The 16,148-nt window shown below is 39.4% G+C and overlaps 1 protein-coding gene across 2 annotated transcripts; it reads right to left on the reverse strand.

Moving 5' to 3' along the window:
- Positions 1-2,164: 2,164 nt before the first annotated feature.
- ZNF518A (zinc finger protein 518A) lies at positions 2,165-13,081 on the reverse strand. Of its 2 annotated transcripts, XM_080620462.1 has the most exons (3): positions 12,921-13,081; positions 10,801-10,921; positions 2,165-8,373 (listed from the first exon to the last, which is right to left on the reverse strand). In XM_080620462.1, exon 3 carries the CDS (start codon positions 8,253-8,255, stop codon positions 3,597-3,599), a length of 4,659 nt encoding a protein of 1,552 aa, XP_080476588.1. In that variant the 5' UTR covers positions 8,256-8,373; positions 10,801-10,921; positions 12,921-13,081; the 3' UTR covers positions 2,165-3,596. The 2 variants fall into 2 exon arrangements, with proteins under 2 accessions (XP_080476588.1, XP_080476589.1); XM_080620463.1 differs by lacking the exon at positions 12,921-13,081 and having other exon boundaries at positions 10,801-12,172.
- Between the last annotated feature and the right edge of the window lie 3,067 nt (positions 13,082-16,148).

Here is a 16,148-nt window from a genome sequence, read left to right on the forward strand (position 1 = left end):
TAAACACAGCATGCTCCATCCCCGAGTGCTAATTTTGCATTTTGCAAGGATATAAAATGAATTGTTGAAAGCATTAAAAATCCTAACACTACTGATTCAGCAGCCACCACAGAATCTAGGAAATGGTAACTCAGTGCAATACTATACCTGAAACTTTATCTTACAACTGTTGCAGTGCCAGCAACTGCCACCAGTTAATGCTGTCCAGTGTTTCCACCAGGTAGCAAATCTGACCTCTGACAGACACAGCAACCCACCTCTTCTTCCACATTTCTTTGATATTGTCAGCTAATGTCTCTTCCATATAATTGTCAGTAACTGAATGGGGGAGGGAGGGGAAATAGAACTAAAAAATTAGCTTTAAAATGAAGTGTATTTTTTGCCTGAGAACACAGCGCAAATTATCATATTTACAATGTACAAAGGAGCAGGAGTGTTGCCTGCCTACCTGATACAGAAAGGAGAGTACAATGAATACTGCACATCATTCCTGACAGTGTTACTCAGTGAAATGAGTGAGAACTTGCATTCCCAAAGACCAAGTGTTCAGACATGCAAGTTACAAAACTACATTCCTCCTTCAATCTAAACCACCAGCAGCAGGCAGAGATTCTTAGGAAATGTAAAAAAACATGTCTCATGACGACAGCTCTGGAACAAATACTGAACACAAGTTTTTTGTTAAAAACACTGGAGTTGCTCAGGAAGAGAAACCATGACTTACTGATGAATACACATATTGCAAAGAATATACAGTGGACTAGGTTTCAGGTCTCTTTAAGGCCACTTTACACAAACACATGAATACTGCACAAATGAACATTTTTTGACTCTCCACTTGCACCTATTTCTGTATGTCCCAAAATACGATAACCAAGTTAAGGTCTATAATCAAGTTAAGGTTTTCTTATCTTGATATACACACAATGTTACAAGCAATCTTAAAATGTTATGGTTGCAAAGTCAAGCATTCAAAACACAAGTAAGTTGCCTTTAGATGTGCAAACTTGATTTGTCACATCAAATATATCCATCATAACACAAGCATTAAACATATGATCATTGACTTTTTCAATATGGATTTATGTATTTCACTTGGTTCACATGATACTTCAGGGATAAATAATAGCTGTGTCATGAAAGACTGGTTTGTATGGTATTTTGTAAGATACACCTTTCCCATTCATAAAAGATGCTGAGAAATGTGCAAACAAATACTGCAGGAGTCAGCCTGTGAAAAAGTAGCCCCATATTGTTAAAGCAGTTGAACATTTCATTGAAGAACTGTATATTGTCCCTGTACCACCACTGCAGTGCTGGTCAGACTGCTTAAGCCAGACTTTCTCCTGATGGTCGTTAATTGTGATCTCAATTTCATTGAAGTGTCACTTAAAATTCTTTGAAATCTGATCTGTATTACGTGCCAAACTCTTAGGATCTCAAACAAAGCATTCTGGAAAAACTCGTAAGAAAAAAGGTATTATATATTCAGAACAGTGCTTGAGCAGTATGTGCTAAATAATGCAAGGACATAATGAAGGGTGGGGAAACAAAATAATCACTGGTCAGGAGGGAACAACAATTCTCTGCACTGAATGACATGGATGGTCACAGAAAAGTGACACATGACAATGAATTAAGATTATATAAAGCAACCTTATTTCAAAATTTCCTAGCTTTAAAATGTTCATTTTCACAGTATTGTTTAAGGTTACCCAATTCATTGGAAAACAAGCTGGAGGGGAAAAAAATTCCAGTGACAGCTGTCACTCTCATGATTCACCAATACAGAGAAACCCCCTAGTCCTACACAGAACTTCCACCTCAGTGCTAAGTAAACTGAACGAAAATTGGTCATCTTTGCTGTAGTTGCATCAAGTAGTTTTTATCAACAAACTTCACAGGTATTTATGCCAAAGAAGACAATGGCAATGTCCAGAATAATTTCAGGATTTAGAGGCAACAAATAGATCCCTCTAGTCAAAAAGCTTAAAAAAATTTTGTGCTTTCCTATTGCTGTTTCATTCCAACACACTTCCTCAACACTACACTGTATTCTTCAAAGCTCCTAGCCAAAGTAATGTCAGAACTCAAGCCCATTGTACAGCACAAAATGATCTGATTTTGATATAGAACACACAGCAACTGCATATTAATTCACCCAAACTATGCTGCCTTGATTGTCTCAGGTACTTCAGCTGGCTCCCATGCATAACTCACCAGCTACAAGGCTAGCGTGCATCTTCTTGCCAACAGACACATCAAGAAAGAAAAACATAGGTAGGTACTGGAGATACTGAAGATTTTTTTTTTTTAATCATTTTCATTGTAACACCCTTTAAAATGTAACATAAGTCAAATTCTGTTATTGGTGATATCCCTGTGACATCCATGGAAGACTTCCAATTGTTTCATTGGTAGCAAGTCAATCTTCACTTTCACCGTGTAGAAACAGTCACACGGAACTACCCCTAGGCTTGCACACAACCTAAACCTCAGAGATTTAAATAGTAGAAAATACTATTTAGTCGTTATGGGAACAAATTACAACCAGCTAGAATAAAACTGCAATGCAGTTACAGGTCTAAAATGGTGCTTTGCACTTTACCATATCCTGGGCTTCCTATAGTTTGTGGCAGACATGGTACAAAAGTATTTTCTATAAATGCTCACAGTCATAATCTGTAAACACAAGTTATAACAAATTTAATAGTGACAGAGTCAATACAGATTAGGAATGTTCACCATTCTTAAACACCATATACATTATGAATATATATACTGTACCTTTTCAAATGATTCCATTCTCAGGCTCACCATATTACCACAATCGTAACATTTTATTAATTTATATGAAAAATACTTCACTAAGAAAGTAGACAAACTGCACAGAAAGAGTACAAGTGTCATGTGCATAGCTTAAAGCATTCACATATGGCTTTGTTTAAATGAAACTATTGGGAAAATGGCCCTATATAGACCTATGGTTACACAACTGACATAATGTAAACTGCTTCACATCTTTTAGGCACTTGCTAACAATAGTGTTCAATCCCTGAAAAGCAAGATCAAAAGTTAACAAGTGAAAATAACAAAAATCCCAGGATAACAGCTGTGTGTAGTTGAAAAGATTTTAAAAATTGGTTTTAGTAGTGCATGCACAGAACTGAAAAACTAGGGCAGGAGGGGCAGTTTCTGTGCAAGAATTATAACAAATAACTGAAAGGTATAAAAATATTTACATGTTTAGGGTTTTTTTAATATATACAGAATAAAAGCCCTGAAAACTCAATTCTATAGAATAAAAATATAGGACATGATAGTAGTAACAAAAAATAATATATTTTTATGGAATTGTATTTGCAGTTAGTTACAAGTTATCTAAACCACAAATCTCCTTGATCTGTCTCAAAGCTTGATGGCAACAGAGAATCTGCTCTTCCTTTTAAAACACAAGCACTCTGCATCTTTTCTAAACTTCAGTTATAATACTGAAATACAAAACAAAATTACTTGTGTATCCTAGTTCAGCTGATTCTCTTTTAAAAAATCTGTAATGTATGATACTTAGATTTTATTTTCTTCACTGGTCATCATTACATTAATGAATTCCAGTCTCGAGTAGCCTCCATCAAATGCCTCTGTCCATGTCCTACCCAATTATCCTGATTGTCAAATATTCTACCACAAAACCAGCAGCTAAACTTAGCTTTCAAGGTATTATCAGAGGTAGTTTTTACAATCTGGTAATTGTTTTTGCTAGTCTTTTTCAGTGTCAATTTTAAGACAAACCTTTCTTTTACAGGGCTAATAGGTTTTATTGTCCTGTGCCTCTTTTGAGAAAGATCATCAGTAGTTCTGTCCAAAGGATTGCAGAAAGCTGGCTGCAAAAGCGCTTCAATAGTTCTTTTTGACAATGAAACCTTAAGAACATGTCCCTTAAATTTAGCAATGGTTTTCATTACATTTACAACTTCAGGAACATCTGCATCAGGATGGTTAAGCACAACAACTGGCTGATTTCTCCGGGGGCATTTTACAAGCTGTTTAGAGTTAAAAGGAAGTAATTTCAAAGTCCTCACAGTTTCTTTTGATGCCCTCAGTTTGTAAGGGACACCTGATTCACTAATAACTTCTGCTTGATTCTTTTCTTTACGCTTTCTGTGCAACATTATTTTCTTTCTTGGCGGTTCTGGGCAATTATCCTTACTTTTTCGTTTGAAATTCTTTTTTCTTTGCACACCCACAGTTTTGGAACTTTTAGACCCAGTTTGTTTTAAATGAGGTTTTACACTTGCAGTTCTGTTTCGGGTGCTCCATGCGGACTTCTGACTACCAAAGTTATTCCTGTTGTTAGCAGTACTCTCAATAGAACCATCTTGCAACCATGTCCCTGCAGATTTAGTAGAATAAACAGGTTCTACAGGAGGTACACAACATGCTGGATTACAGCTTGCCAAATAGGCATCTGCTGGCATTATCCTACCTGGTAAGATTAAGGCATCATTAGAAGTAAGATTAGTTTGTTTCTGTGCTAGTGCAGGAGTAAGGGACTGCAAGTTATCCAACGGCAGTGAGGGCACTGAGTTGCTAACTGACTGAGTTGTACCAGCCAGTGTATCTGAAGTCTTAATTTTCAGAAAAAGCTTTTGTTGCATGGCTTCAGTTTTCTTTGGTTGACAATTTTGATAATGAGCATTGTCCTGAAAAACACTATGTTTATGAACTACAGGCTTGTTTGGTGTCACACATTTCAGAAGAACTGCCTGCTGTACATCAGGCAAAAGTGCATAAACATGCTGTTTCTGTTTAACTTCCTCTTGGTTTACTGACTCCAAGGAACAGCTGACAGCATCCTGATGTTCTGGTAACACCTTCACAGAAGAAATTCCTCTCAGAGTCGACTCCGATGAGTCTGTAATTACAAGAGGTCCTTTGAATGGCATGCTGCTCAATGAGTCATTTGCTGTACTACATGCTCTCCCATTACAGGAGCTTCTTATGCTTCTGAAACTGTCATTTTTCCCCTCCACTTTTGAAGCTGGCATGGTTATTTTACCATATTCTCCGGATGCAACTCTCCCTAAAACCTGAGAACTATCACTAGGTACATTTGCAACCGTTCCAATTGCCCTGCTAAAAGTCAAAATCATTCCAGGTCCCTTATTTAAAACAAAAGATGCTGGAACACCTTTAGACACATGCCCATCTGACAAACTGGTTGATGGAAGAGATTTTCCTGAAACCACCCGTAGTCCAGGCTGGTTAGCAAGGTGCAAAGGAACAAAAAATCTTGATGAAGGGGACTGAACTAAAAGAGGTTTCTTCTTTTCCTGAAGAACCGGTGACAAGCTGTGAGGATTTGGGGTTGTAGACAGTATTTTATCTTTTCCTAATTGCTGTGTTACAATTGCATCTGTAGGAGTCTTTAGCAATGTACCAGCACCTGGAGTTCTGGAAAATTTATCCATTCCCTGTGAAGCATACGATGTTCTGGGTGTCTGTTTTTCTCTCCCACAATGTGTACCTTCATTTGTGCTACATCTTGTGTTCAACTCTCTCTTACATAAATTAAAGTCTACATTAGGAGGAGGCCTCTGAAAAACACATGAAGTTGCAGAGCTTTTTAAATGCGTAAAGGTTTTATTCCCTGTCTCATGACCAGAAAGCAGCTTGTCAGAATGAAGTTTTATGCAGTTATTTGATTTGCTGTGGGATTCTTGCTGAGTAGTTGCTTTCACTTTTAACACATCTTGAAGTAACTGGTTTATTTCAGGCGATAAATAATTAGCTGCCTGTTCACTCTGCAATGAGAAAACAGATGTGATTTTAGGCATTAAGACCGAGTTAACACAATCAGAGGCATTTTCTTGGAATTTTTCAGCTACGTTCTCAAAGCCTTGACAGTTGTTAGCATCCAAATACTGCTGGCCATTATGCTCATTCTCCATAAAACACTCGCTGTCAACAACACATTTAGACTGGCTTTTAGAAGACACAGAGTTATTCTTAGTGTTTATGTGTCCATAAGTTTTATTAATATTTGATTGGATTGATAAAGCTTTCTCTGGTTTTAAGCCTTTCATTGACTCTGAATATGAAGATGCAGATTTACTTCTACTCTTCTGAAAAGGAAGCGTTTTGCTATATATAAATTCTTTGTACCTGTCTTCTGCTGACATCCAAATGCTACATGGATCATCTGAAGTGTCCATTTTGGAATAGTTGTGAAAAGACAGCAATCTTTCATTAGAAGAATCCACTGAATTTGAATAATAGAGATTGTTAGTTCCATTACTACTATTCAGGCCACCATTTTGTATTTTCAGTTTAGGAAAGAAGGGCATTTTCATAGGGTCATAGTGAAGCATATTTGTAATAGTGGGTGGCAATACCTGAGGGTGATTTGGAGGACTATAGCTTCCCCATGAGATATTACTTCGAGTTCCACCTTTTGTCACCTCACCACATGGAGGTACAGTTGAGCCCAGCTTCATTGGCAAATAATTCATACCTTTTCCTACAGCTACATTAGAAGATGCTACAGCTTGAGAAACACTCCTATCATACAACAAGGAGTTACTTTGTTTTCCCACTTTCGTTTTTCCTGAATGAGAAGCAGAACAAGAAAATGGAGGGGAGGTTACTGAGTGAAGAGAATTGTTCTTTAAGGTTGACTGATCAGTTACACGTGGTATAGCACCTGAAGACAAGCCACACGGATCAGCAGTCTGTAGCAAAGGAGTTGCAGACCCATCTTTAACAGGATCAGCTTTCTGACCCAACAAATGTACATTTTGCTTACTCGTAGGTAACAACTTTATAACAATATGTTGTTTTCCATCTACCATTTTAAATCCCATAAATTTAGCACTGTAATTTGCTGGAACAGATATTTTATTGTTTTTTACCATCAATACTGTTGGCCCATGAACAGCATTTTTCAATAATCCCAGGCCATAACTTGTTCCATCATCTGCTTTATTATATTGTGCAGTAGTAGCAGAGAGCATTCCATCTGTGAAATTATGCTTTCCTGTATACATAATTTGATCTTTTTGTTCATTTGTTTCCACACTTCTCACATGCTGGTTCAGCTCCTCATCTTTTGTTTGAATTTTATTCACACTTGTTAGCACTTGTGCATTGTTTTCTCCAATTTTGTCACTTTCACTGTTTATTTTTTTCCGTCTCCAGAGTGGTTTTTTTGATGCTCCCATTTTATACCTTCTTAACACAAGCTTCAGTCCTTCTGGAGTCTTCACTATTCTTTTTTCACATTTCTCCTTTTCCAGTTTTTCTTTTGCATACAAGTGGTCTCTGTGCAAAGCTATGATGTGTTTTAAAAGATAATCTTTCCGAGGTGTCCTGTAACTGCAATACTGACAACCAAAAGGAAACATTCTGGTATGAACAAGATGATGTTCCTGGAACTCCTCTTTTGTAAAGCTTATGTGATGACATTCTCCACATGTATATGGAATCTCATTATGTCTATGAATGTGCTGAACAAATGTGCCCACATCCTGGGTAGAAAACCCACATTTTTCACATTGAAAGTGACCATTTGCACAATGCTTTGATGTGAAGTGTTTTGTCAAATCCAACAAAGTGTACATACGCTCATCATTACAGAGCTCACATTTTACTAAAGTGCTACGATGGGTGCGCCTATGCTGTTTAAATGACTGGAAGTCATTGGCTGAGAAGTTACACATCTCACAAGGATACAAAGGCAACTCGCCATAGTGTAACAGCTGAAAATGTTTCTGCAGATCATTTGGGCTGTATCTGATGTTATCCTTGCACTTCGTACAAGTGAAATTCAGTATTTTTGCTGCAGTTTTCAATCCTTCTTCAAATGGCACTTCTGGTTTATTTTGCAAGTGGTTTCCCTCTGAACAATTGGGATTGCTAACGTTTATTTTCTCTAGACTTAGGGACTTTCTTGCAGTTTGCTGCTTACACTGAAAGAGTCTTCTAAATCTATCAACTTCATGTTTCAGCAATACTTCATTTGGAATGTTCACCTTGGGTAAATCAATTTTCACATTTTTTAGTTCATAAGCAACACTGACGTCTAAAATTGCTGGTTGAGTTACCATACTTAAGGGATCATTCACCAAATGATCCTTTTTTTTCAAAGGATCCGTTTTTCCCAGTGTAGTATCTGTAGAAAAATTCTTCGCAGCATTAGGTTTTAACAAAATAATTTGCTTTTTATCACAAAAAAAATGTTCCTTTTCAGATGGCATGATTTTAGGTTTTCCTTTTCTTTAAAAGATTTCTTGAGATTAGACTTAGTTCCTGCAGCAAAAAAGACTACTGTGCCGAGTTATTCTCAAGGTTCTAGAGCTTCCCCATTTCATTCTCCTGAAATTAGAAAACAAAGTATTACTTTTAAAACTAATGCAATTAGAATGCCCATTACAATTCATTAGCAAATACATGCCAATCTTGGAAGTTGTTGATTTTTATAATAGCATTTGAGATAAAAAAGGATGAGGCAAAAAAGAGACATTACACTGTAACCTTTGTTTGTATTTGGAGAGGGGTTGTTTATTGGTTTGTTGCTTGGAGAGGTGTCCACAAAATAAACATAAATCTTGAAAAAACAAGCTTTAAAGAACGTCTACTGAAAGATTAAAACATTGAAGTTGTAAGTCATCAAATTTGGGGTTTCTCCCACACTAGGGCAGCCTGTAAGCTTAAGAAATCAAAAGAGCTGCCTTTTAAAAATCAAGCTAGCATTTATTACTTGTTCAGGATCTCAAGCAAATATAAATACTATACCTCCTCTGTGACATGGATCACTAACTGAACCTAGATGAAATACTAAAAACAAGCCAAATTCAGCAGGAGTTGATATTTTTATTACTCATGTTTGCTATTCTATTGTGCTTAAAAAGAAAAAAAAAAATCTGACAAAATATCTACTTCACTAATGCGATATTATCAACACCAGAAAACCCACCACGCTCCTCTACAATGAATTTTTCACATGCCTACCTTTAGTATCACACAAGTCTGAGGTGGTAACCAAATACAAGTTAACTGGTTTCTCACCATATGTTCCTGGGCATAGGTTAATCTTTTCAGAATAAGTCCACGGCTGACAACAGTACTCCTCTATGGATTAAGAGGCTCAAGTAAGTATGGTCAGTATTATTGTCTTGCTACAGACTTAAAGCCAGTGTTTCCATAACAGGCTACACTAATAATTTATAGCAGCTCAAATCTATGCTTAAACAACACTCCCACATCAACATAAAATCGACAGAAATGGAATAGCAGTGAAAATAACTTGGATTTTGAAAGGTGACACTGAGAAGGAAGAATTCTTTCTACACTGCTACATAACACTTTATACTAAAAAGTTTTTCCATAGTAGAAATCAGTGTCACTTTCCCCTTTACTAGCAAGTTAGTAAAGTATTAGCTGAAATCTGATCAGCAGCTCTCTGTCCACTATTCTCCTGCCCACCCTGAAGCAACACAGACTTGGAACTCATATAGATCATCCTAATCACATTCAAACTGAAAAAATGATCACATCCTCTCCCTCATTGTGATGACATGCAAGAGCTGCTTCTAGAGCTCCAGGCCATCAATAAGCATCACCACTAAGGTCTTCCAAATATTTTCACATAGTCCTATGAGACGGAAGTATCTAACACTAGACATGTAAATACCTGACAAAGAAAATGGAGACTGAAAAGGCCTTGTTCATGTGTCACATAGCAAGAAAAGCATGTTCTTTTTATGCTTTATTGCATTCCTTTGGAAAATACATTGGCATTTCTGCACAAGTCAAAACAGACTTTGACATTTTATACAGACGCCAATATCAAATCAATTCAGTTAACTCCTCCAGCAAAATGGTGGACTCTCCAGCACTGGATTCAGCTGGACAGGGTGCTGGACCATCTAGTTTGTATCATGCTTTGCCAAGAAAGGTTGGACCACATGATTCCAAAGGTCCCTTCCAATGTAGTATTCTATGATTCTATGAACTGTGTGCTCCAGCTATGAGACATGCAAGACATCTGACATTCAACCCTGGCCCCAGAAAACTAAGCAAGCAAACAAACCAACACCACCACAAACCACAGACACATAGACGCACAAACTCACTCCTTGGGAATCTTTCCAAACTAAAACACTTCAGAACGGCACAACTCTATGTTACATTCCATTTTCACCAGGAGTACTACATTGTAATACTTTCTCTTGTCAATAGCAAATCCCTTATTTGAACAGGAGCAAGCTGAATCCCCACATAAAAGAGTAAGTGACTAGAACTTGTTTGCTTGAAGAACTTCTTTAATACAGATGCAACGCATGAATATTACAGGTTGCATGATGCAATACATCACAGAATCATAGAATTGATGGTAGCTGCCTATCATTCAGGTTAAAACATCATAATGTTAAATACTGAAACCTAAAATATGTATGCGATTAACACTATAAAAAACAGAAGTGGATTAAGTGTTAGAGTGAACAAGCCTCAGACTTTTAACATGACACCAATGTGGTCCAACTGGGCAACATTTCACTAAAACATTTATGGTTGGCAAAGAGTCTCAGTTGGGTATATTCAAATCTGACTAGAGATCTCCTTTAACTAATTAACCACGCAAATTACAATTTGTATCTGTTATTATTGGGTAGCTTGCAACTATCAACAAGCACCTGCAGCACAAAAACGAAAATAGTTACTAGAAACAACCATCTAGAAAAAAAAAAAAAATTATAGGAATCTTTAAATGTACATTATCAAAGAAGAAACCAAACTTACACATTAAGAAAAGACTTGACTTCAATTCTTCAGCCTTTTTAACATTTTTCCACATACACAGAAGAGGTAAATATGTAAGGCTCAGAAAAGGCCACAGTCGGGAGAAATACTGAAAAAAGGTCTGGAAACAAAAGGAAATAATAAGCTGAACAATATAAATCCTTTGCATTTTTATAGTATGCACATTTTTAATACATTGAAGATAGAAAAACTGTAAATACATGCTATGTTCTCTCCCAAAGGACACCATCAAAAACAATACAGAGACTAAATTAATGGATGGGATTAAAAATCACTGGAAAACTCCAACTTTAACCTTAGCTTTGTCACTACATCTCAGGCATTCGTAACTGGTAAGCATAAACATATGATAACATAAAACCAAGACAGAAAGTAGTAACTGGTACCTCAAAATGGCACTTGGACTCAAAGTAACACTTAAATAAAAATTGTAATAACTTCTATAGCAAAGACCTAATTATAATTTTCTAGAAAGTTCTGCAGAAATTTGGGAGATGGAATATTACATTAAAATAAATATTTGAAACGAGTAAGTAGATTAGAAAGCAGACACGGTGAATACAAACCCTGGAAATACACAAGCATACACCACAGTTAACACTCAAAAAAAAAAACCAACCAAACAAAAAAAACAAAACACAAAAGGCAGACCAAAACACTAAGCACAAGCATAAGTAACCACCTGAGGCTCTAAGCTTTAATTTTCTTCCCCAAAAAATGCTCCAGTATATCCAATATGTTTTAAAAAAGTACACATAGAGGAAAAAGTTTTTGCTATATACTTTAGTGAGAAATGATAGACAGGAGTAAGACACTCTTAAGTTAGTTACCTTTTACTTCATTTTTTTTTTTTCCATTCAGAACAAGCGAAAAAAACCCAAAAACATACAAACAAATTTAATTCCACAGACATGCCCAGGCAGGCAGCATTTTGGAGATTTCTATAAAAACTGTCTACACTTATTTAATTTTTACTAAAAAAGAAAACCCCAAACAAGCCAAACCAAACTATGCTAAATTATTATCCATGCTCGTCCCATCCTACGTGTCTGCAAATCTGGAGTGGTTTTCATCTCTACAAAGCCACGGACACATGCAGGAACTTACAGAACTCGATTGTCAGAAACCCACAGAGCCAGTGCTTTCTGGCGCTCAGATAGAATCTATCTGACGCAGCAAAAGGCTGCTTTTGTAAAAATAAAACATAAAGTAAAAACAAAGTACCAAATCACTCTCAAAGCTAACGAACACAGGCATCCATGCCACACAGACAACTTGCCGTTTACAAGAACGGCAGCTCAAGGCTCCAGTGACTCACGGCCACTGCTACAACTTACCTACAGACAGCCGCTTCCTCAGCCCACACCTGCGATGCCGAGTGCGCTGGCCCGCTACCCAAAGGGGGCTTCCGGCCCCGCCGCTAACGAAGAGCGTCCCACAGGCGATGCCGGGGCTTGCAGAGGGGCCGGAGCTAAGAGCGGGCTGTGCTCCCGTCCCCCGGGATGTGGACGCAGGAAATCGCAGGGACAAAAGGCGAAACGGCCGGTAACGCCGAAACGGCGGGGGAGCCCCCGGGGCTGCCGCCGCCGCCTCAGGGCGGTGTCGAGGGCTCCAGCCGACCTCGCCGGCAGAACCAGGCACTCCCCAAAATTTAGGGTGGGGGCGAGAGGGGCGCCTGTCCTCCCCAGCTCCTCCGCATAGTGCACCCGGCTCCTCGGGCAGCGCTGCCGCTGCCCCCAACCGCCCGCCGCGGGGCGCCCACAGGGCCCCGGGGGTGCCGCGACACCTCGCCCGTCCGCGCGTAGCCCGGCGGAGGAATACAGCACCACAGTCAGCCCAGCGCCGGCCACGAGGCACTGGCACCCACTCCTCGCCGCGACCGGGCGCTGCCCGCCGTCTCCGGCCGCCGCCCCGCCAGACCCCAACCGCCCCACGAACTTGGGAGGCGGGAGGCACGGACTACTTAACAGCTCAGCCCTATCACGGGGCGACTTCCTACTCCGGCGCGGGTGGCTCCTCTCGGCCGCACCTCGCGCCGGCCCCCGCTCGCGCACGCCGCGGAGATCCCCCTTCCCCAGCCGGCGCCGCTTGGCAGTTACCTCGCCCCTCGCGGTAGGCCGTCGAGTCGCTGCTGGCGGCCATAACTGCTTCCATCCGGGGACTGTGGGACTGCCACCCCAGCGGCAGGGGCGGCCGAGGCGGAGGGATATGCATTCACCTGAGGAGACGGACGGGGGCCGACGAGGTCCAGGGCAGGAGAGCGCGCGCGGTGGGAGGAGGGCGGGGCCGGCCGGAGGGCGGGGCCGGCCCAGGGACAGGCGATGAGGCGGTACGCGGAAGACTGCGCAGCTGTCTATGTCCTTTTCCTCTTTCTCCTCGTCCTCCTTCCGCCACTTGGATGTGGTCGCGGGGCTGCGGGTGGGAAGAGGGCACGACGCCGGGCCGAGGCCTCCCGCACCCGTTTTCCCCGGGGCTCCCGCTGCCTGCCGCTGGCTAAAGCCTATTGCCCGGCGAAGAGCCTACCGCCGGGCCGGGGCCACATGGCAAGGCCATAGGTACAGCGTCGCCGCATCCGCCGTCGATACCTTTCAAAGGGTTTGTGCCTCCACCGCCCCGCCGGTGCTTGTGGTCCAATGGCTATTAATGGCGCTGTCAGGGAGAGCCGATTGCCCGTCATAGAACATAGGTCCTCGCCTAGGTGTTTGTGGTCCTGAAGCTAATGAGTTGCATAGGGCAACATACAGGGTTATCTGTGGAAGATGGCAGCGATTAAAGCATTCAGAACATTTCACATGGATTACATTGGTTCATGTGTCTTCACACGCTCAAAACAACAAAACAAGAACTGAAAATCACTACAAATTAAATGCATTGTTAAAGCATCAAGTATCATTTCTGCTTAGAGGAGGGATAAACTATGCTTGTTAGTAGTAGTGTGCTCTTCACGTTTGTGCCAAGTTTCAATGCACGTGGAAGATCACCAAAAGTAAGATTGCTAAAGAGTATGAAGGCATATGAGAAATAAAAAATGCAAATGTACCATGGCCAAAAATTAGGGACAAACATCCATAACCAAGATAGACTGTAAAGAGGAACTGTGAATGAAGAGATCATTGAAAAGGAAAGCCTCTCTCCACTTATGAAATAGCATTCAATAATGAAAGGCAAAGAGTAGAAAGATTTACATTTCCAAAGGAAAAAGCTTAAACTAACTTGTGAGCAATTTAACTGATTCAGCTAACTTTTTTTCCAGAAAAAGGTTTCCAGAAACCTTGTTACATCTTAAAGTTGCAACAAAGTTTAAAAGCCAGACTTTTTACACAGTTTAAATTGAGACCAAGGAGAACTGTTGCTGTCTCTCAGTGTGTGTGCTTGTCATAGGGATCCATTAAACACAAGCGTATTTTTAATTCCTTGTTCAAACTGACATCTCTTACTTCTCTTGTGTCCTGCATTGTAAAAGAAATTTAATAAGAGTCATTTTGGGGTGGATTTTTTGGCCCTAAAGAATATCTTCAGGGAAAGAATTATATCATTGATAGTTTTGTTACACCCAAATGAAAACATCTGTGCCAAAAGCAAGCAGAGAAATGTACTGGTTTGCACGCAAATCTTCAAATTCTCCTGGCTTCAAATTCATTATGTTTTCGTAAATGGTCAGAAGTAGAGATTGTACATACATACCCATAGTGTTTTGGAGAATCTGAAAACTTGGAGAATCTGAAAACTAACTGCAACTGAAGAACGAAAAAAAAAGAGAAATGGCATATCTGGCTGCAGCCCTGAAGTCAGTAAAGATAACAGAAAATAGTTAGCCATGAAAATCTTCAGTCTGACAAGCAGCTATAGTATCAGATTTGTGTTAGAATGCTGGTGTTCCTAACCTGAAATTAAAATCTACATCATATTGTCACCTATTCATCCCAATAAGTTTGTGTATAAAGATAGAAACAAATATTTTATCTGTATTTTTTACCATTTCATAATTCAAATTTAGAACACATATGGATGTCAAGCACAACAGAGAAAAAGAAAACCTGCGAGATAACACCAGGAGAAGGAAGAAAGGCTAATGTCTAATTTATCACATACATTGAGATTCTTTGTAGCATAGCAGAAATCCAAAAGGATGATGACAAAATACAATACTAACAATAAATTTGTATTAGGATTAAGATTTGTAAAAAAATGTGTCAATCCCATGACAAATGACAATGTGCAAACCCACCAGAAAGGCTGATACTGTGTAGTAACCTCTCCCAAAATTCACTAAACAGCTCTTCAGTCATGAGAGCCAGCATCCACAAAAATGCTCCCCAAAATGTCTAACAGCCTACAATCTTCCCATTTTGCAGTACTAGGAACCCCTTATGAACTCTGCTGCCTCATAGATCTTTTTGAATCCACACACCCGCCACTGAAGAGAGGACCAATGAATGCAACAACTGCCATCCTGCCATCCTACCATCCTCCGAGTAGAAACTAAACCAAAAGCCGTCATGGAAATGCAAGTAAGACCAGTCTTCTCAAGTGATTCAGAAGTGAGTGCACAGAACTGGAGAGAGTGCACATTTTCTGAGTATCCTGATGCTGGCAGTTGACCCACATGTGGCATCAGGCATGAAATGAGACAAAGCACATGTGTGTCAACTTAGATATTTTAAGTATTAGAATATGATTTCTTTAAAATGACATCACACACTGTTCTATTTCAAGACTCCTTCCAGAATCAATGAATGTTGCATGAGGACTAGAATATCTTTGTATTCTTTTTCATAAAGACTTGAATATCTTTGTATTCTTTTTCATAAAGACAGATCACACATGATATATATGGATTGGCACGATATGTACATATCACTCTTAAATTCCCACATTCTTAATCATCAAGGACTGAATCCACATAAGACTTATTTCCTTCATTCTTTTTCAGATAATTTGAATTTGGTCCACTTTACTGTTTGAGATCCTGTGAAAAAGATGTTTAAGTGTAAGAAAGTCTATATTCTGTGAAACAGGAAATATCCCACAGCATTTCTTACTTTTCACCTCAAAAAATGGCTCTGACATCTGCAGTAACTTTTTTTTCTCCCCTGGGGTGTTGGCTATTGTCTCAAGAAACCTATGTAAGCTGTGTTGTATTTTGGAAGCTTTAAAGGTACTTGTACTGTCCCAGTGCTCATTATATCATATTATTCTGTGCATCTGAAACAGCAAACAATGACAGGACTTCCTATTACATATGTCATTAGTGTTAGTGTGTTATAATCTGGTAGTGCAATTAAATAGCAAATAAATAGCCTTCATAATCTGATTTTCATTATTGT

Source organism: Psittacula echo (assembly GCF_963264785.1).
Source record: "Psittacula echo genome assembly, chromosome: 6".
Lineage (NCBI taxonomy): Eukaryota > Metazoa > Chordata > Aves > Psittaciformes > Psittacidae > Psittacula > Psittacula echo.

What these genes read in the sequence shown, in the direction of transcription:
- ZNF518A (XM_080620462.1), bottom strand. Translation starts at nt 8,255, where the DNA reads ATGCCATCTGAAAAGGAACATTTTTTTTGTGATAAAAAGCAAATTATT.